A 21,517-nucleotide genomic window follows, 5' to 3' on the forward strand; every position below is an offset into this window, starting at 1 on the left:
GTTCTAATATGAACAGTCTCCAGCGTTACTGATAGACCCCTCCATTACAGTGGGGTGTGTTCCATGGATGACCAACAGAAACAGGAAAAGAAAAACTGAGACTAAAAATGTGTGATGTGCAAGTAGCCTTACAACACCAGCTGTTTGTTTTTGGCAAAACAGAATACTCCGTGTTGTTAATGGAACATGATTCATATATGTAGGATTTAAACTATTATGCCTTAATATTGCGTCCACTAGCTGGCATCGGCGTGGGTCATCAATGTGAAGCCAAATCTTCTCATGACACAGTCATGCATGCAGTTAGTGCAAGTTCTAAATACAGCAGAATTCCCAATACCATGGCTGTGATTATTTTTCTGTCCTGAAAGCAACCTGGTCTGGAACAGGTTTTCTGAGCTTCCTCTTGACTTGATCTGACCCACCACATAAAGGCTCTGCTGGACAATTCCAAAGTTCCCATGGTTAAACCCTGCCACACCTTCTGGAGTGAAACCAGTTTTATGAAATTTCACCGGAGCCACCAACGTGCTTGCTCACTAGTGATTAAAACTCCCACACCATTTCTAAACAATTACACATAGGAGGGTTGGGCTAAGGGGCAGTTATTTGAACAGTTTGAGGCACATGTGCTTTTGTTTTAGCTTCACTATCGCCACCTTGTGGCTAAATTGAGTAATGGCCAATATGAAGCTATCAATTGAAAACAGCAAAAGTTAGATTTACTTGGTTAAAAAGAATACCTTTTATTGAAGACCATTAAAATAAATACTATACAGAACCCAATGTAGAAAAACCTTTAACACATGGCTTCTGTCTCAAAAAGGTTAACAAATCCATCACATTTTAATAAATTCATTTAAAAAATAGTGACCATGTAAACCCCATATCCTTTAGTGCCCCCAGAGACCCACCCTTTAAGAGACAAGAATTTTCAAACCATGAAAGAAAAATGTAATGTTATAATCTCTAATATACTCAGTCATTTTAATTTTGGTCCTTACATCAAAACCCCTCCAACATATCTTGGTGAGGTAGGTTACAGAAGTGACATTCCCCAGTACATATGCAACTCAATAGACCAGTCATGCTCCCAGAACCTGTGGCGCCATGACAAAATCAGTCCCTCTAGCTTCACCATAATGCCATCAGCAACCTGCATCTCTGGGTAAGGGTGGAAGGGAACTATACAACATAAAGTAAACAATATATGGACAGTAGAAAGTTCGTCCACAAGGTTTCTCATGATTACTTGTTCAATACATTTATTGAAACTGCTCACCCCACCCCATCCTCCATCAAGAGGCAAATATGACATACTAAACTTTAATCTGCTATGTGGAATACTGGACTGTTACTTTGGTCAAGGATTTCTCAGCCTCTTGACACAAAATAAGCAGTCTGTATATATAACTACTCTGACCCTAAGAGAAACAATCACCTCAAACACTCACCTTGCAACTCCTTTTAGGAATTTATTCCTTAATGGTTAGTACAGTACCTCCCACCTCAAATTCTACATGTAATGTGTGCACAGAGGACCACCCTTTCAAATATCGTTAAAATACAAACACCTTTAAAATATGAATGTTACAAGTAGTCAGATCCACATGGAATTAAAAAGACAGCAAGTCAGCATTTGTACACCATCATGTTGGAGGACAGGTGGGGGGGATATGTTTGAGTGGCAAGTGAGTCATTTCAGTCCGAGATCTTTCAAATCTTCTGAAATACTGTGGAGATGAGTTTATGCTACAAGTTGAACCCGCCCCCATACAAACATGGGAGATGTGTCCAGCCATTCATGAGCAAAACAAAAAAAGAAATATATATATGAGGGGGTGGGTGGGGGCGGTGATGGGCAAAACTTCAAACATTGGGTAGGGATCATCTGGGGGTAGAGCAGTAAAGGAAAAAGTGAAGGGGCTTGGGGCTGGGTCGGTCTAGATCAAGTCGGCCACATTCATGGGCATCTCCTCCACAGTGGTGTTGTAGAAGGTTTCAATGTCTCGCAGAGCGCGTTTGTCATCCTCGGTCACCATGTTGATGGCCACACCCTTCCTGCCAAAACGGCCACCTCGGCCAATCCTGAGGTAGACAAAAGGATACAGAAATCACAATTAGACAAAAAGATCCAAATTCACTTTTGATGATACAGATTTCATTTTGTAAGTTGTGCTTCTATTGAAAAGAGATAAACATATTAATGGCCTCAGCATCAACTCACCTGTGGATGTAGTTCTCCCTATTGGTGGGAAGGTCATAGTTGATGACCAGAGACACCTGCTGTACATCAATGCCTCGAGCCTAGGAGTAGAGACAGAGACCAGTCATTAATTAACAGAGCCCTAATCCATTGTAATACATACTGTGAATCAGGCAATATATTACTGTAGGCTATCCTGCAGTAACTCAGGCATTGTAATATAATCATTACTCCCACGTCTATTGGAAATGTCAACTGCTATTAAGTTGTGATGAGGGACGCTGTGGCCCAGTCACTGTGGAGAGCAGTTGCGTTTCTCTACCAAAGAACATCGTTCCCATGACAGCACTTCACACGCCGGAGGGAGAGGGAACTTTGGCCACATACAGTGCAATAAAAATATATATTACCAGGCTAATACATATCCCATCTACACTGGCCCTTTTATTGACCCACTGCTTTTTTTTTATCTGACAGTTCTCATTGTGCTATTGGAGTCATAATGACTTTGCAGTAATGTACATGGAAATTGAATATATTTAGCATTCTCATTTAGTTAACACATACACTTCCTCCATTAGACTGGCTTCTCAATTTAGCACTTCATATCCTTAGTATATCACTTACCAGCAGATCAGTAGTGATCAGAACTCTACTGGAGCCAGAACGGAACTCCTTCATGATTATATCTCTCTCCTTCTGCTCCATGTCACCGTGCTGAAAAAACAAACACTTTATTAATTACCTTTCTATGAAGACAGGCCATGATGGCACCCCATAAACCAGGACGCCACCCACTTAATGGGACATCTTGTGCCCATAGCATGAACCAGAACACTGCTCACAGACAGAGGTGACTGGGATGAACATGGAGCTCGTTTACTCTTCCCCTAACTGATATAGGACTCCATGCCATTGACAGACACGGCCTTGCCCAGTAGATAGGGGGTTGGGGGCCCTCAAATCAGATCACATAATTTACATTTAGCATAAACTGGCATATCTTAGGTGACTTAAAAATTAGGAATAACATTGCAGCAACAACAGAGACCATGGGTAGGAATTCACACTACAATCAATTTAACTTCTCAAATGGCCATCTAGAATAAACTCACCAGAGCAGAGACAGTGAAGTCCCTGGCATGCATCTTCTCAGTCAGCCAGTCCACCTTTCGGCGTGTGTTCACAAAGATAACAGCCTGAGTGATGGTCAGGGTCTCGTAGAGGTCACAGAGGGTGTCAAGCTTCCACTCCTGCCAAGAGCAGTGACACACTTAGTCGTTTAGAAAGGGTTGGGCTTCCCACTGAAGACCTTTCACGTTAATTTAATTCAATTAAACACACTTACACATTGTGACTTCACGAGTCCTAACAAATTATGGCGAAACATGTTCTTATTGGCTACAACCAGGAGGGGTTGCTGTTTTCAGGCTCTAAGTCAGATCATGCCCTTAGAGTCCTGCAGCCCCAAGTACACCAGTAAGCAGTACGCTGACTGGAGACCGAAAGCTACAGAGAGCCCCAAGTTCAGTTGACACGCATGGTTTTCATCATTAAACAGAACTTTCTTGGTGATTAGCCATCTTCTAGAACAAATTCAGTACATAAAACAGCCATGAATCAAAATAGCCAATGTAACGCACCTCTTTCTCCACATTGATGTAGAACTGCCGGATACCCTCCAGGGTCAGCTCTTCCTTCTTGACCAGAATGCGGACTGGTTCACGCATGAACTTGCTGGTCACCTCCAGCACCTCCTGGGGCATGGTGGCTGAGAGCAGGATGACCTGTGCAGAAGAGAGGAGAATTCAATGTTTGACTTCAGCCAAGAGACACAAAGTCAATGTGTTTCTAAATACATCAAATAGGGTTCATATAGAGGCATGCACAAGTTTCCAGGACACTTAATAACTGGCAAGGAAGTTTAACAATGTTTTGATACTATCGAGGTGATCAACTTACTAAGACTGAATATACACTGTAAAACAAGTTTTTTTTTTTTTTTTATGTTTGTGCCAAACTCTTCATGACTGAACCCTATGCAGACTAATCATAAGAGTTGAGCAGCTGACCTGGGTGTCAGAAGGCAGCTTCTGGAAAATTTCATAGATCTGGTCCTTGAATCCTCGACTCAACATCTCATCAGCTTCATCCAGGGCAAACTGCTTGATGTACTTGGCCGCTGGAAATAGGCAAGCAACATTACAATTAGAGCAATGACTTCATTTAGAAATGGCTGGGTTGTCTGTTTTAGTTGAACGTAAAGGGTTTTCAGTGAACTTACTCATTGTGACTTCACAAGTCTTAACAGATTATGGTGAAACATGTTCTTATTGGCTACAACCAGGAGGGGGTGCTGTTTTCAGGCTCTAAGTCAGATCATGCCCTTAGAGTCCTGCAGCCCCAAGTACACCAGTAAGCAGTACGCTGACTGGAGACCAAAAGCTGCAGAGAGCCCCAAGTTCAGTTGACACGCATGGTTTTCATCATAAAACAGACCTTTTATAGTTGTACTATATTTCTGATGTTAAGTGGCTACATATTAAATGCTAGAAGTAATTAAAGGACAAAGCTATAGGCATCGAGACGGCAAGGATCATTGTAGTGAAATATAGCAATAATAAAAAAAGATTTAACGAGTCACCCACATTTGAGGACAAAACAGGCTACTCACAGAGGTATCTGCGGTTAAGCATGTCAAATACACGACCAGGAGTTCCCACTACGATGTGGGGTACATCAGCCTGAAGTTTCTGGACATCATTGCGGACGTTGGTGCCTCCAATACAGGCATGGCAAGAAGCCCCCATGTAGTCCCCAAGAGCCAGGATAACTTTCTGAATCTGTAGAGACAATAAAGAATGTAAATGGAAATACCATTCATTGAGGTGCAGTTATTCTTCTAAAAATAAATAGTCTAACAGTAAACTAAAGCTCATGACAACAGGGCAATAAGCAGAATTACATTTATGCGACAACTGCACAAAGCCGTTCAAGCTGCAGGTGCAGAAGCATTGTAGAAGCATGTGTTTCCATAGCATGAACCAGTCTATAGCTCACTACACAGAGGTGACTGGGATGAACATGGATTTCACTCTCCCCCCAACAGATTTAGGACTTGGTGCCATCCAAGGCACCACCCTGCCCAGATGATAGGGGTTTAGCGCAATAACTGCATATATACACAGTCATTGGTTTATCTATACAAGCCAGGAGGTGCACTTCAACCCAACAACAGACTCCAACGATCTGAACATGCAAAGGCAACATGGTGTTCACACAACCAATCAAGCATCGCACCATATTGCTTTTACCATCCAGTCCTCGTGGGAGAGGCCAGAAGAGCAACCCAGACTGTCGAACTCAATGGCAAAGCAGTCCCCACCTGCTGTGCAAGCTCACGGGTGGGAGCCAGCACCATGGCCTGAGTGGCCTTCAGCTCAATGTCGATCTGCTGCAGGATGGAAATGGCAAAGGTCGCCGTCTTGCCCGTGCCGGACTGAGCTTGTGCAATGACGTCGTAACCTGCAAAGACAGACACAGGATCTTTTAACCAACACTTCCATGTTTTGAGTCAGCGCTTTCAAAGTTAATACATCTGTGCCCACAGCATGAACCAGTCTTACAATCACTATATAGAGAGAGCTGGGATGAAAATGGGCATCCTTCACTATTCCCCCAACAGATATAGGAATCAGTGACACCAACAGACACTGCCTTGCCCAGATGATGGGGGTGGGCCTTAAAAAAGGCTCATCAAGTAAAGACTGTATGGGTGAGGTGAACATTCTATATGAACACAAAACAAAAAACAAACTCACTTACCCTTGATGCAAGGGAGGATGGCCCTCTGTTGAATGGCAGAGGGTTTCTCAAAACCATAGGCATAGATTCCCCTGAGAAGAGTCTCGTGCAAGTGCATGTCATCAAAGCTGTCCACCACTTCCTTCCAGTTGCTCTGTATGAGAAAAGAGTTCAGTTAGACTTGACAAATGTAATCAGTATGCCCATATCTTTGTCTTCAGAAGTGACTGGTACATTTGGCAGCAAATTAACCAATTTCAACCAGTCACTCTTCAATTACCTCAATGACGCCATCCGGCTCCATGCCTTCAGGGCCATTGTCTCTAGGTCTGAAATAAAGAAGCAGAAATAAACCCATTATATAAGGTAACGTGAACAAGTACTTCCAATTAAATTCATAACTTCACTTAAACAGCAAGATGGGGACAGTTCGACTGAAATACAAACATTTACAGAAATGGTTCCCTGATTCACACAGTACTACTATCTGTGTGGCGACAAATTAGGCTCCTTGTGGTTTCATTATCGGATACTAATCAAAAGAATACATCAACGTTATTCCACCAGGATTAGATAGAAAACTAGCGACAATGTGAATTAACGGAGGGATGCAAGATGGAGGGCCACATTGACTACGACACGTAGAATAGGGGCGGGCAATTTTTTCCTGTTAAAAAAGACCGAGGGCCTGCAAGGCAGGCCGCCATTTTTTAGACCGACAGCCATGATGGGTGGTAGTAATAGCATTCAATGGTTACAAAGTCAACTAACGTTAGCTACTTTATAGTTAGCCATCTTTACGAACACAAGTCACTTCGTATGTACATCAAGGGCATTAACAAACAAAAAGACACATTACCAAAAACCCTGCATATAAGGATTAACTAAATTCTGCTACGCCGGTCTGATCTCACAACGTGACACCAGGCCCAATGCCTGAAAAAACTACGTCGAATTAGCGGACATGTGAAATTTCACAGACACGTAAATAGCTAACGTTATTGTAAGACACAAACCCGTGACGTATATGCCCAAAAATGCCATCGACTGTTCGCTTAAATTCGGTCGCCAAGCATCTACATTGCTAACGATAACTACCTGCCCTAATAACCATTTGACAAAAATGAGGGCCCATTGTCTCGCCGGGTCTGCCAACCATGTGCTCGCCATTCTGCTAACTAGCTACCGTTAGCTAGCCTAGCTAAATTAAGTCCGTAGACAGTCATCTAGCGTAACATTGACTACTTTGAGAACATTCCACGCCAAGACAGAAAGTACCGTTATAACGATTTCATACTACAAATATAAAGTCATATACAAACTGGCGGTCAATACAAAGCAGGATAAAAAGAACGTCATGACGACAGCCATGCTAGCAAGTTAGCAAACTGTTGGGTTAGCGGGCACGAATGGCTCACGAGGTTGGCTAAACCACCGTGCGTCACACCTTTTATCTACTTTATCTATTTGCAAAAATACCATCCTCGCCCAGATATTATACTGTTATAACAATAAATTACATAACATATGTTTCTTTGTAAGGATGTAAACGTCTGTTGAGCAAAGACCAATTTCCCGGCAAGTTAACAATCGGACCAAGGCGAGGCCTAACGTTGCAACTGAAGTCACGTTGAGTTGGCTAACGTTAACGTAGATCGTTAGCCAACTGAACATTTCAGACTAAAAAAGATTGGAAATATTTTACAGCCAATTTTGTCAGAACAAAATCCAACATGATGACTTATACGTTGAATCACCATATTATATAGCAGAAACTCTAGAAACTGAGGCAAGAAAAGCGAAATGCCGGTAAGAAATGCCACTCACCTATCTTCTGCCGACATTATCACAAAGAATGGTAGCGCAGCGGAAATGTGCTATATAGTTTAAGGTAAGGCACGCAGGAGATCTCTGATTGCAGCACTCCCCAATCAATCAGTGTCGTCACAGAGTCATTGTGAGATCTCATAGGCCAAATGGTACGTCATATAAATACTAAACAACGCCCTCATCATGTGCAGTATGACTCATAATGTTGGGCGGGATTGCGCAAACCTTATAGACTCTTATCGGACGTATTCTATTATAGTACGTTTCCAAATAATAATTTGTTTTCCTATAGATTCATTTATGTTACACATCCATGTCTGGATATAATTAGCCATTGTTCTTGAGTATCACACCGATCTGGTTCGGGTTGAATCCTACCCTATCGTTATGCTCCATATTTTACCTTTTTCCTGACGATTATTAAGTTGCCGTAGGTTTAACTTTGCTAATCCTTTCTTGTGCAACAGTTCTAGGCCTATATCCTGAATCATTATAACACAATCTTAATTTCAATTATGGCACATATTGCACATAATCATCTATATTTCATAGTGACCTCATATATAGTATTTGATTCAGTCCTCATCACCTAGACTGGTTCAACAAAAACAATCACACCACCACATCTAACAACCTGGATCTGATCATACAAGTGAGCAAAATCATGTAACACCTAGTATATAAGAAGAGTAGTTGTAGATTGCAGTGTGCCGACAACTACTCTTCTTTTCTTTGATAAGCCTTTTTTGTCCTTCACCTGGCCTCAGTGAGGTGGGATGTGCATACAACCACTTTGAAGACACCTAGTATATAAGCCTACACATTAAATGAAATCCTGCAGTTTACATTAAGATATAACACTAGGCTAGTAGACCTACACACTAACAACCTCTTAACCTGTTCTCAATGCAAATGAAACTTCATTAACATATACATCATTGTGTTCAGACAAATAAGCATAATGACATCAACTAGGACTTCATGAGATATGATTTATTTAAAAATAAAGTCGCACACATAACCATCTTGATCCATTTCCACATTTCTTACAGTAAGCATAGCGACATGTGTACGGACATGGAGAAAAAAAACAAAAACAAGACCTAGAGGGAAAAACAAAAAAAACAAAAAAAAAAAAAACCACACTTGAACCCCTGTGTGACTTCTCGATCCCCCAGTAGCGCGGGTCACAACCCTGTCCAGAAGACCTTTTGATGAGTCTCCTTACTGTGTCAACATGATGACAATAACAGTTGAGTTGGCCTCTGTCAACCACAAAGAAATAGACAATATATATATATTTATATAAAAACAAAAACATAGAAGGTGTGGATGGGAGAAATGGGCATGGTCAAAGGACCAATCATCCTCTGTGTAGAGTCTCTGGTTTGACTGACAAAGATGTAAGAGTTTTTTTTTTAATAGTAGGGCTCTGCTCGCAGCCAGGGGACAAAAGTGTCTCACGCAGACATTACAGCGAGAGCCGGCAGTGGCACAGTTCTTTGTACATAAGTCGCCTCAGTTTGGGCATGTCCATCTGACTGAAGCTGAATGGCTGTCCCAGGGCCAGACACTTGCAGTACTGGAATTAAAAAAAGAAGATATTTTTATTAGATATAATTAAAACAACAGAATATATACCATGCTGTCATACCATAAAAGAGATATGCATTAAGGCATAACATACAGTACTAAAACTTCAGTGTAAATAGACAGTAGATAGGTAGTGTAGATATATCAGTCTTATACGACAACAATTCATGACATATAATTGAGAAATTCTGATTAGTTGATGTTATGGTTTGATTATTAGATTGACTGCATGAAGAGAATAAGCATGTTCCTAGATGAGACTAGAAACGATATCCTTGTTTACAAAACATCACAGATGAGGTGAATAATTTTGATTAGCTTGTAACAACAACGCTTTTCAAGTTCTGGGATATAGTAGATAGGTGGTTAATAATCTGTTGTTTTAGTCCACATGCTGGAAGTGGGAGACGTGCAGATGTAAAGACCTGTGCAACTTTTTTTACAAGGGCTAAATCATTACGTCCAGACAACTGGGTTGGGACATCTCCAAAATGGCAGGGCTTGTGGGACAAACCATGATCCAGTGACAGGATGTGGGCACTGATGGCACGAGGGCAACGAAAGGTACCCCTCCCCCCACGTCTGGTCCAAACCGACAGAAAAGCTACTGATGCACAAGTAGCAGAACATTTTTTGTCAGTCAGGAATGTGTGGCATGGGGCTGCCGTCCTGCAGGCTGGTCAGAGAGCTGGTGCCAACCCCTGTCCACCATCTAAAGTGAAAGCTTGAGCTTGCAAGCATCAAAAATGGACCTTGTAACAATGGAAGAAGGTTGCCTCGTCAGATTAGTGACATTTCCTAGTACATGTTGTGTAAAGCCTATTTACCAGGGGGAGATTATAACAAAAAGATACACTGTCAAGAGGCCAAGCCAATCGAGTGATTATGATGTAACATTCCCAGGCAGTGTTCCACTGGGAAACCAAAAGCCTTCATCTGGATGTCAATTACACATCTCACCTAAAAATCTTTTTTTTAAGAAGGTACACCCCTTAATGACAATGGGATTCCCTGATGGCATCCTACTCTTTCAAAAAGATTGTATGCCAATGTATGCCCACAATGGACACATTGCTCAGAAATAGTTCAAAAGAACTAACGCTTTCTAATGCATTAGAAAGGTGGCCATAATGTGTTGGCTCATCGCTATATGCATATTTTGTAAGTAAGTGTCTGTCAAACACATTAGTTCTCAAACACTGGAGACATGTGTATCACTCAATGAACTAGTACGGTTTTTCACACTAGAGGAAATTAAATAATCGAAACACAGGACTTTGCAGACACACAGATGCAGTGTGGTGGTATTTGCTGGTCCTGTCTAAAACAAAAAACACATGATGAGTAGAACACTGAAGTTTAATACTAAGGATGGGCATTTAAAGCAAAAATACTATTCGGCTGAGAGCTAATTGACTATCCGAGACTCCTACACAGGGAGAGAGGGAGGGGGAGAGAGAGAGAGAGAGAGACCCATTCACACTTAACTTGGCAGAGTTTGCAGTGAATCTTATTTTCAAGGAGTTCCAAATAGAAGTTTTTGATAGCTTTAGCAGTATGTCATTGCATGTTTCTCCTCTCTGCACAATTGCATCTAATCTCATAGCATCACACACGTATGGTAGTTATGTATTCTGTGGTTGTTTAATGGAGGCTAACAAACGCCCCTTCAACTGCCTTTCCTCCACTTTCTTTCATACACCTTCTTGCAGCATGTTACTAGCTACCAGGAGAGGTTAAAAACATGGGAAAATATATTTCTTCAGGCAACACTTATGATGAAATGTTAAAGGGATAGGAAATAAACATCCTCATCTCTTCACCCTAATGCTGGTTATGAATACACTGCAACAAATGCACAGAGTATTTCTGTTGGTCTTTGGAAAGGGAGCTCATAAACAATGTTCAGGCAGCGCTTTTCTGTGAAGTGACTGCAGAACACTCTTCTTCTAAAAGAATAAAGCTTACAGGCACATGCACACACACACACACACACACACACACACACAAAAACAAAGAAACAAACAAAAAAAAACACAAGCTCAAACCTCAGACATGCAGTAGATAATTTGTGCATGAAAACTTTTCATAAAAAGCTTAGATGGATGCTATGTTTCTTCCGTTACCTCAGAGTTGGAAACAGAAATGTAATAAATAAGAGCAGGAGGAAAGTCTTTGGTGGACTGCAGTTTATCTTTTAGTGAATAGATTACTCCAGGGGACTAAAAGTGCGGTACAGGAGTCAAAGAGTACCATTTCCCCTCCCTTATGGGGGGTTGAAAGGCCTGGACGCCTTCCACTGCCAGTGCCACAGCAAGGAAAAGAGCTGATTCAACATTCTCATAGCAAACACCTTTTCCCCCTCCACAAAGAGGTGCTGGCAACCACCTCACTCAACATGCCCCAACATTAGTTCCAAACATTCTCTCATTGCATAGTATGCTCTTTTCAACTGGGACTGATAACATCAATCTTAATTTCTGAAGCCTTAGTCATCTTGAAAAAGGGAACAATGTTTCTGAATTTTTAAAACAGGTTACATGAGAGGGCTGAGACCTACCTGGAGAACAAATGCTCCACAGTCACTGTCGTTGTTCTGTCTGGCCACATTCTGTAATAAAATTTGACATTTATTGATTCTTTCTACAGTTATGTGTATAAAGCAGAACACAGAACACTACCACCATGCAATCACAGAACACTACGACCAAAAAAACCACTACCATGTTATTTTTGAGGCCTCTTAAGAGTATACAGCATGGGAGGTGATCATATATTTTGATTACAAGTTGAAATTTTTTGTTCTAGTGGTGACTGAGCAAGTAGTGTATGATTCACTTGTAATTCATACAAATAATTCAACAAATTACACACTAATTGCACATTAAATAAGAGGAGAAATCCTGCCCCCCCCCCTTTTTTTCCAAGGCCGCAATCCATTTTTTATTGGTTGTTGTTATTTGAGCTCAACAGCCAATCACACATGTTTACATACTCCTGAAACTCCTGTGTTGATTGGCTGGGATTGTCTATGGCTTGGCCCAGGGGCCGTATTCACAAAGAATTTTAAGGCTAAAAGTAGCTCCTAAGTGGCGAATTTAGGAGCAACTCCTAAAAATAATGGGCGTGTCACTCCTAACTTTAGGACACCTAATTTTTTTCACTAAAAGTAATTCTCAAAGCATTTTAGACCTAAAAGTAGCCCCTAAGTCTGGGACAGCTTAAAAGAAGTCAAGAGGACTCCTAACTCATTAAGACCTATTCACAAACAGCTTTTTGCGGCATTTCACGTCGCAATGTTTTTAAATGCGTATCCGGCAACAGGAGCTTCCAAGCTTCCAATCGTGAGGGAACAATTTTGCATTCATAAGGGACGCAATAACGCCACCAACAACAACCAAAACTACTCATTGTTAACATGTAAATTAAATGTAACGTTTCATTGTGAATCAAAATGATCTCCTCTTTGCAAACGTAGGCATATGGTGACAGATTAATTTAATAATGTTGCAATGATACTGCATCAATCCGTAGGTCATTCCCGCGTTACAATCATCAGCCAATCAAGGTGGTCACTTCAGTCAAGCTCGTGCATGAGTAATGACGTCAAGACTCACTCTTAGTTTAGGAGTTGTCATTTTTCCTTACTAAGAGTAGGTCTGAAAGGCTTTCTGAATAACTTTTAAGAGAAAACTCCTAGCTAAAATCTTTTAGTGCGATTTAGGAGTACTCCTAGTGGTAAGATAAAAGGCTTTTTGAATACGGCCCCAGATCACCATGTTTCCCATTTACAGAGAAAGTTAGTGAGTTAAAAAGTATATGGACTTAAATATGTTTAGCCTGCAACAAAGCAGAAATTGCTCCAAGTAAAGACTGAGTGAAATAAAGCTAATTTAATTACTAGACAAAATAATTTTGCTAATTTAATACCATGCACATCCTACAAGCAGGCATAGCTGCATGCAGACATCAGGATGCTCTCTGTAAACGAAATCCTTACAAATCCAGATGTTTGTGAACCTTCTAAAATCCTTTCTGTAAATGTTAAAAAGCGTTAAATAGTCTTATTACACGGCTCTTCACAATGCAAGTAGAACGCGGTCACAATCCCAAAGTTCTAGCGGTCATTATTTTCGACTAGAGGACCTGTGAAAAAAATAATGAGTTTGCGCTTCTAATTCAGGTCTTTCATATCTCTCCGCAACTACTAGAACTTCATTCTACTGGAACTTCATTCTTCAACTACTGGAACTTCAAATAAGTAACTTCCTCTGCGCGTCGGGGTCCGGTTTGCCCTGTCGGGACTTATTTTCCCAATAATGACCGGCGTTCTATACATTATCCCTTACAATCCATTTATGCTTGATTATGAACAATTATATGTGTGAAACACTGACATGGTAATCAGAAATAATTTGTTATTTAAAAAAAGACTAAAATGTTTTAACTAAAACTACTAGACTTTTAGTCAACTAAAACTTGACTAATAAAATTATATCTGAATGACTAAATATGACAAAGACTAAAAAGGCCTTTTTATCAAAAGACTAAGACTAAATGGAAAAAAAGGTGACAAATTTAACACTGTGCTGAATTCAGCTCTAATTAGAGGCAAATAGGTTTACATGGCAAGAGCGGAGGTGTGCACAATCATTTGTATACTTCCTTCTCTATGTGTTTCATGCTAAAATGAATTCACCCTATTCCATTTTCAAACATGTCAAATGTGACACTATGAAATCGCTTTGTTTGAATGGAATGCAACATGTACATGTAACCTGGCATAGGGCTGCACTACAAAGGCTACAATTACTCGTACAGCTGTCCAAATGGCTAATCTTGTCCTCGTCCTCCTTATGTGACAGGCAGTTAAGCTCACTCAATAAGAGTGCTGTATTTCTTTTGCACTATGTATGCTCACCAAACAGAAGTGGCCCAACTTAAAGCGAAATTTGGAATATTTGGATATGTGGAAATATCACAATTAGATATTACTATATATTAATCGTTCCGCCCCATTCTAGGATGACGTTACTAATGGAATGCCTCTCAAAAATATAGTAAAAATAATGTTAGAAATAATTGTCAGAAATAACCATCTCTGTTTGAAATAATTTGTGCTTGAAAATATGTCAAAGAATCCTCCATTTGTAGGAATTACAAAATTTGCAGCATTGCAGCTTGATTGCATCATCATTACATAGTTCAGTGGTTGATTACTTACTAAAGATTACTTTTACGGTCAACCAATATTCCATCATCTTTTTATTTGTTCTGCACCTCGTGAGGTTTCATCTCTGTGAACCAAATACTTTCATTGCATGGCCAGTCTCAGGTATGAGGATATGCAAGGCATCGGTTTCTCAGACTAGATATTATGATGTTCTTTTCCAACCACACAGTTGTGCATAGGGCCCTCCTGATTCTCTGATAAATGAAGAAAACAGGCTATAAAGCAAACTGCCAAGTAATGGAATACACTACGGATTGATGCAGTATCTTTTTTTTTTTGAATGAATCTGTATGAAGACACATTTGCATATACGAGAGGTAATTTAAGCTGTTTGCAATGACACTTTACATTTAGTTTAAATCTTGACAATTAATGGGTTTGGTTGTTGTTGGTGGCGTTATCCCATCCCTTACTATGCACAATTATTCCCTCGTGGTTGAATCTCCTGTGTTGAATCTCTGCATTTCAAAATATTGTGACGTAGAATGCTACAAACAGCTGCTTACGATTGTTTGTAAACAGGCCTTAGTGAGTTAGGAGTCCTCTCGACTACTTCTAAGCTGTCCCAGACTTAAGTGCTACTTTTAAGGCTAAAATACTTCAGGAATTACTCTTAGTCAAAAATATTAGGAGTCTTAAAGTTACGACTGACACGCCCATTATTTTAAGGAGTTTCTCCTTAATTTGACAGCTAGGAGCTCATTTCAGCCTTAAGATTCTTTGTGAATACAGCCTCTGATGTCATTATTCAGAAGAACATCTTAAACTTGAAATGTTATTAATTTATTAAGAAATCAAAGTTCACTCACCATTTTAAAATAACCCTTCCACCCAGTCATGAAATCTCGCCGTTGTTTCATGAAAGCCTCTGCCAGCAAGTACTTCGCAATGTGCTGCAACGTGCAGAAAAATGATTTCATTTACATGAAGGAAGGAAAGAGGAATCACACCCAAACAGAATGCAAACACACAAAGTATTTCCTAAAAGGTGTCCATTACCTTTGGACAGCGGTTGTTTAGGGTCCGCTGGGAGTCAAAGTAGGTGACAGCCTTGCGCTTGATATCAACGCTCACCAGAGACCAGTGCACCTCCAGGTGAATGGGGATCAACAACAGATCTTTTTGGAAGATGTCCACCTGACCAAGACAGTATTGTTTCATATTGAGCCAATTACAGTAAAATTTCAAATAAATTGGGCATTTATTTTCATCTCTAAGAGAAGCGAAAAATTAATCTAACATTTTGGATCATTTTTTTGATATTTCCAAGCTTTCATAGTTTTAAACCCTTTCAGCATACATTCTACAGGAGTAGAATAGTATAGTATGGAAAAGATAGTATGGAACGTAAATGTCCTTACATTTTTCGTCCACCTTTTCACGCCATCATAACCCTTTGTCCTCAACTTGTCATAGAAGAAACTGTTAAAGAAATGAACCTGGGACAAAAAAAGAAACACACAGGGGATGAAAACAAAATAAAATATAATATAATAAATCAATAAATATTTCTATTTTTCTATTTTCATGTGGAGTGATGAGTACCAGACACTTAGAAAACGCTGAGCAAAACAGACAGTGGGTTACTGTGTGTGACCATAATTAATACAATGAAATTCTGCAACCTGTGAGTAAATTAGGTGTACTGAATCAAGCAAGGTACATGCTTGTTGATAAACAGTTGACAGATGACAGTTGATAAAAATATGAAAATGGCTGATTGGTACTTCCTGATTCTGCCATTTTGACCAGTTCATAGAATCTATAAACCCTTTGTCATATAATCCCGCCATTTACTAAATTCAAACAAGTTCCTCTGAAAACCCACAGACTTGACATGTTGTTGGATGGCATAGCGATTGAATTCTCACCTTCTCAGGCACTGAATCCATCACAAGATCTCCATACATATTCATAACCTGATGAGAAGAAATGAATGAATATTACATAATTAAAATGACTGAAATGGGTGGTCTCTAGTGACCGAGGTGAAAGAGAACGTTGGTGTGACATTCGCAGAGATCTATTTTAGAACATCCATACATGATTACATAGATCAAGGACTGCCTAATGGGCAGACCACAGTTTGTGAGGTTACAGAGCTCTACGTGTTCTGGTTTGGTTTGAAACATGGGGCCCAGGGCGCAGTGCCGTCTCCCCTCTTTTTAACTACCTACAGTACATGACTCAGACTTAGAACTCTGAATACTGTCATCCACAAAAATTCTTGGATACTGCCATTGTTGGGTGAGTGGAGGGTGGTCAGGAGGAAGGGTACAGGGGCCTAGTGGACCACTAAGTGCGGTGGTGTGGAGAAAACTTCCTGCAGCTTAACGTGGCCAAGACATAGGAGACAGTGGTGGATTATAGCAGGAGGGAGTAGATTTCATCATCACCGCTCTGCATCAGTGGGAGTAACGCCTAGATCGGTAAGTCCTACAAATACTTTGGCATTCATCTGGATGACAAGCAGGAACGGTCCATAAATACTGAAGCCATCTACAAGAAAGGCCTGAGCCGGCATAACTTCCTGAGAAAGCTCAGGCCGTTCAATGTTTGCAACAAATTGTTTAACATGTTCTATCAGTCTGTTGTTGGCGAGCACCGTCTCCTATGTTGTGGATTGTTGGGGAGAAGGCATCACAGCAAAGGACGCAGACAGACTAAGATCATAGAGGCTGGACCCAAGCTGGACACACTGGAGGAGATGGCGAAGGACAGAAAGCTAGTGAAATTCCCTCAAGACTCCTTCAACTCAGATGCCCTAATGAACGATGTAGGAGGTAATTTGTTCGAGGGGCCCTCAGACTGTATAACTAATCTGCTTTTGTCAGACCTGCTGACATTAAACTGCTTGTGAACTAAATCTGCCTTGACTACTTACTTATACTTCATTCTGCAGTGTCTTTTGTGTTAACTCTGCAGTGCGATTTTGTAGTTTTTATGTCTTATTTATTATGTAGTATTATGTCTGCTTTTTGTCTATGTTGATATCTGAATTTTTATATGTCTGTCTACTTTAACAATGTAAATTCTCTATGGGGATTTAATTTATCTATGTTATCTATGTGTCGGACATTAACAATAACCCGCAGCATGGAACTACAAGTTGGACAGGGGCGTTTGCTGTACCTGATCATTCAGCCAATTCTGCCCATACAGAGTGCTGAGGTCATCCATTGTGAGGATGTGCCGCTTATAGTTGACACGAAACCCTCGCACCATGGCGGTTCCAGGTGACCTCTGGTAGGCTTGAATTACGGACTGCACTGTAGCTTTCCTGCAACACAAAGAATTATTATAAGTTAAGTGTGGAGCAAATGCTTTTATGAAAAGTGACATACAAATCTTGAATTATGGTGAATTATCTTTATCTAATAACCTTCTTTGATATGGTAAAAGAAAGTTGTCTTTATTTTGCTTTGTAAAACAGCAAAAAACACATGGTACACATGTAAACTGAATTTACACACTCAACTTTTTAAAACTTATGTCAGATAACACACAAGACTGGAAGGGTAAAAAACAAGATTGCTAAGTAACCTGTGTGGCTGGGAGAAATTTTCCTTGAAGATATCTTGCAGTTTCTCAACCACATCATCAATATGGATGGGAATCAGGCTTCCGTACTGCTGCAAAGACTCATCGAGAATCCCTGTAAAACACGCACAAAATAAAGAATAAGACAATGAGCTAAGGGAGATCGATTGAGCCTGATTCTATAGGACATGGACATAGGACATGTAAAATGCAAATACCATGTAGGCATGTCATGTGCTCTTCTGTGAGAGCCATCTCTACAGGCTTTGGACGCATCGGGGTAAAGTCCTGGCCTCCGGAGTCCCCAGTGCTGACCAATGAGCTGGATTGCGAGTCACCGCGGTAACCATTGAGTCCGAATAACCGTGATTCTGTTGAGAAGTGAAAAGGTTAGGGTTAATTATTGCAAACAATTGCAAAACGGGGCACATTTGGTCTAGCAACTATTCCTGACAAATATATAAAGAACATGAACAACAACAACGAAGCTCTGCTTAAAGATAATTCAGTGGTATTCAAAGACCCTCAGAAAAATCTCCTGGAACTGGCCCACTCCATGATGTAAATGGAGTACTCGCCTGTCTCACTCTCATCCTTTCTCTGCACTTCGGCTTGGGAGTTATTCAGCCCTGGGTCCCGTCGCTGGCGGACGCCATAGGTGCTGTGCTGACGCCACCTCCTCACCCTCCTGTGTCCCTGCATCCCCATCCACTGAGCTTGCTGGCGCCACGTTTTCCAGTGCTGTGCGAGTCGGAACCGCAGGCTGCTGCGAACGCGAAGCCTTCTCCAGCGCCTCAGTCGACGCAGCTTGTGTGCGGACAGCCTTGACCACAGAGGCTGCTCAGGCGAGTCACCTGCTAAGAACTGAACCTGCTCCTCCGACAGGGGCGGTGTTGATTGTTGTTGCCGCAGTTGGTGATCTGTGAGGGACCCTAACGGTGTGTCATGTGGGGCTTGCCATTCTTCCACCCCTTCAAGCTCTTCCCATGCAGCTGCTTCGAAGTTCACATCCTCCTCCTGTTCTTCTAAATCATCGTCATCATCTTCTTCATCTTCCTCCTCCTCGTCATCCTCTTCCTCCTCCCCTCCTCCTCCTCGTCCCTCCAGTCATCAATAGTCTCCGGGTCCATGTACTCGGTCTCATTGACCCTTTCCTTTTGTCCCAGTTTGAGATGCATTGGACTGGACACATGGTTGGGTGAGGAGGCGTCCATGAGGTGCCCTGCAGGCATGCCTGCAGCCCCATTGCCCTCCTGGCCCACACCCAAGGCCAGCTCTCCTTGCCAGCGGTTCTGTGCCAGGCTGCCGCTGCTGTCTCTCATCGTCCACGGGCACCCTGCAACCTGCGCCAGCTCGCCACCTGCCATGCAAATGGAGAAAGTGAAAGGAGAATATAATTTTTTCTCTTTCTTTATGCTTTGCGGCAAATATCACTTAGCTTTAGTTAGCCTGAAGTTACAGGTCTGGTAAGTGCAAACTTTGATGAGCTTAAATAAGCCCTAATAACTAACGTTTCTTCCAAGCACTACACAACGTTGACTGTTACCCGTATTTTGCAATGCAACAAATTACATTGTTGAAGTACATTTCTGCACTTCCGTTTCTCGTGGAGTTCATTTCATATACCTCTTACTGGCACAATGGTAGCTACAGTTGGCTAACTAGCTAGGTAGACACTTGCGTGGACAAGAGAAGTCAATTAGTTGGTTAATCTTAAATGGACACTTAGCGTTGGCTATCTAACACCAGTTATGGCTTCCATAAGGCTGCTAGAAGCGTATGGTTGCTTTGTTTGCCGAATAAATTAGGCTATAAGCATGTTGTGGCTATAACATTCATCTATTATTAATATAACTGACTGCTTACTCCATAAAGCTAATGAGATGGCTAGCTAACAGGCTAACCACATATCTAGATTAGCTGGCTAGCTAGCTTGAATAATGTAAACAACAGCTAAACTACAGACCAGTCGTTTAGCTACCCCATCGCTTCTTTGAGGTAGTGAAATAAAATATAAATAAGGGTATTGAATGCATTTGAGACCTAACAGCTAGGTGCATCAAAATCCGTGCGTTGACCCCCCGGAGTATTGACCACGTACCTGTACAGCTCACGATAGCTAGCTAGCATAATTTCGTGCTAGCCTGCTAGCTAACCATGCATAAACATTACGCCCTTTTGGTGTGTGTGTGTGTTGAATGTGTAAAACGTCAAACTCACCGTCAAAGGGCAATCTTTTATCAGAATACGGTATAAAATAGCAACTATAAAAATCGCTTCTGACTTGATGGGAACGCAATTGTGGAAGCGATCCAAAACAGACGCTTCTAATTCAACCTCATTCAATGAACACCGGCGCCTCTTTAAAACGAAGGCACGCGGTTTCCGTGGCGCTTTACTGATGTCATCAGCCTATATTGCTATGAAAGATATTTAGCTTGCCTATTGAACATGTATAGCGTACTTTATTTTATCAACATTGGTCTAGTGTTGTGTTTTTTGTTAATTCATTCACTGGTTTAAAATACCATCATCAGGCCTTGACCATCTTAATCCAGTTCCCTTTGTGCTTTGTACACATTGTACTTTCTTCAATAGCTCGCAGTAGCAGACAAAAAAGAACATGCACGATCCACAACAAGTATTCTTTTGATTTCACATGAGTCATCTGTAGCCAGTGGTTAATATGAGACTGAATGTGATGATGATGTTGGGTATCCCTGGCACCCAGTTCTGCTCTGCATGTCCTAAATAGGCCTAATTCTATGGCTATTAATTATATTTTGCAAGGGATCGGAGCTGAATAGGCCCACTTTTTCACATCAATGAACTTAGAAACGACCCAAACAACCAACAACAAGATCATGAGCAGTTGCAGCACTTTGCGAGAATTTGGATATGACCTGGGGTCCTGAAACTGTAAAGATATGTATCTCTTGCTCATCTGTGCGTGCGCTCATGTCTACGCCTAGATTGATTTTTCAACTGGACAGGTAAACAAGACATGTAAAATCAATCCACCAGGGGGCTTAAAATGAGGGAGAGCTTTTTTTTTTTTTTTAAAGGCAAACTTGGAGCACAAGAACACGTGTTAAAAAGGCATCAGTTCAGGTTACCCTGAACAGTAGTCCAAGGACAGGGAGGATCCTGTTTGACAGGCTGGGCAGGTGTTGGCCAGGGAGAGAGACTGAGCCTTGCTATTGCATTTGTCTCTTGTCCTCCAGGCAGTTTCAGGCTATCAGCGCACAAAATACACAATTGTCCAAAATTACGCATGTTAGATGGTGCAGACGCACTCCCCACACACACAC

General features: G+C 41.2%; 2 protein-coding genes and 3 non-coding genes across 5 annotated transcripts; all 5 read right to left on the bottom strand.

The window, feature by feature from the left end:
* Positions 1 to 963: 963 nt before the first annotated feature.
* On the bottom strand, positions 964 to 7,895 carry eif4a1a (eukaryotic translation initiation factor 4A1A). The gene is made up of 11 exons (XM_048236251.1): positions 7,838 to 7,895; positions 6,291 to 6,339; positions 6,032 to 6,164; positions 5,592 to 5,731; positions 4,881 to 5,049; positions 4,279 to 4,388; positions 3,850 to 3,993; positions 3,322 to 3,459; positions 2,834 to 2,923; positions 2,228 to 2,307; positions 964 to 2,088 (listed from the first exon to the last, which is right to left on the bottom strand). The coding sequence occupies exons 1-11, from the start codon at positions 7,852 to 7,854 to the stop codon at positions 1,944 to 1,946; spliced, it is 1,215 nt and encodes a 404-aa protein (XP_048092208.1). The 5' UTR covers positions 7,855 to 7,895; the 3' UTR covers positions 964 to 1,943.
* On the bottom strand, positions 3,016 to 3,156 carry LOC125289964. The gene has a single exon (XR_007192732.1). It is a non-coding gene; the product is annotated as a small nucleolar RNA SNORA48 (small nucleolar RNA).
* On the bottom strand, positions 3,629 to 3,765 carry LOC125289966. Its single transcript, XR_007192734.1, has one exon. It is a non-coding gene; the product is annotated as a small nucleolar RNA SNORD10 (small nucleolar RNA).
* On the bottom strand, positions 4,565 to 4,701 carry LOC125289965. Its single transcript, XR_007192733.1, has one exon. It is a non-coding gene; the product is annotated as a small nucleolar RNA SNORD10 (small nucleolar RNA).
* A 923-nt stretch (positions 7,896 to 8,818) lies between the features above and the next one.
* senp3b (SUMO specific peptidase 3b) lies at positions 8,819 to 20,268 on the bottom strand. Its single transcript, XM_048236899.1, is given in 12 exon segments — positions 8,819 to 9,422; positions 11,994 to 12,044; positions 15,476 to 15,559; positions 15,666 to 15,803; positions 16,028 to 16,105; positions 16,538 to 16,585; positions 17,799 to 17,946; positions 18,210 to 18,321; positions 18,425 to 18,577; positions 18,785 to 19,301; positions 19,304 to 19,566; positions 20,250 to 20,268. Coding segments are annotated over 11 exon segments (1,665 nt in total). The 5' UTR covers positions 19,529 to 19,566; positions 20,250 to 20,268; the 3' UTR covers positions 8,819 to 9,311.
* Positions 20,269 to 21,517: the final 1,249 nt, after the last annotated feature.

This window comes from Alosa alosa, chromosome 24 (genome assembly GCF_017589495.1).
Source record: "Alosa alosa isolate M-15738 ecotype Scorff River chromosome 24, AALO_Geno_1.1, whole genome shotgun sequence".
Taxonomy (NCBI): domain Eukaryota; kingdom Metazoa; phylum Chordata; class Actinopteri; order Clupeiformes; family Clupeidae; genus Alosa; species Alosa alosa.

Excerpts from the sequence above, each read along its gene's own strand:
- eif4a1a (XM_048236251.1), bottom strand. Across the intron at positions 4,389-4,880 it reads GCTTAACCGCAGATACCTCT|CGGCCAAGTACATCAAGCAG; the intron begins GTGAGTAGCCTG and ends GCCTATTTCCAG. Across the intron at positions 3,994-4,278 it reads AGCTGCCTTCTGACACCCAG|GTCATCCTGCTCTCAGCCAC; the intron begins GTCAGCTGCTCA and ends TCTTCTGCACAG.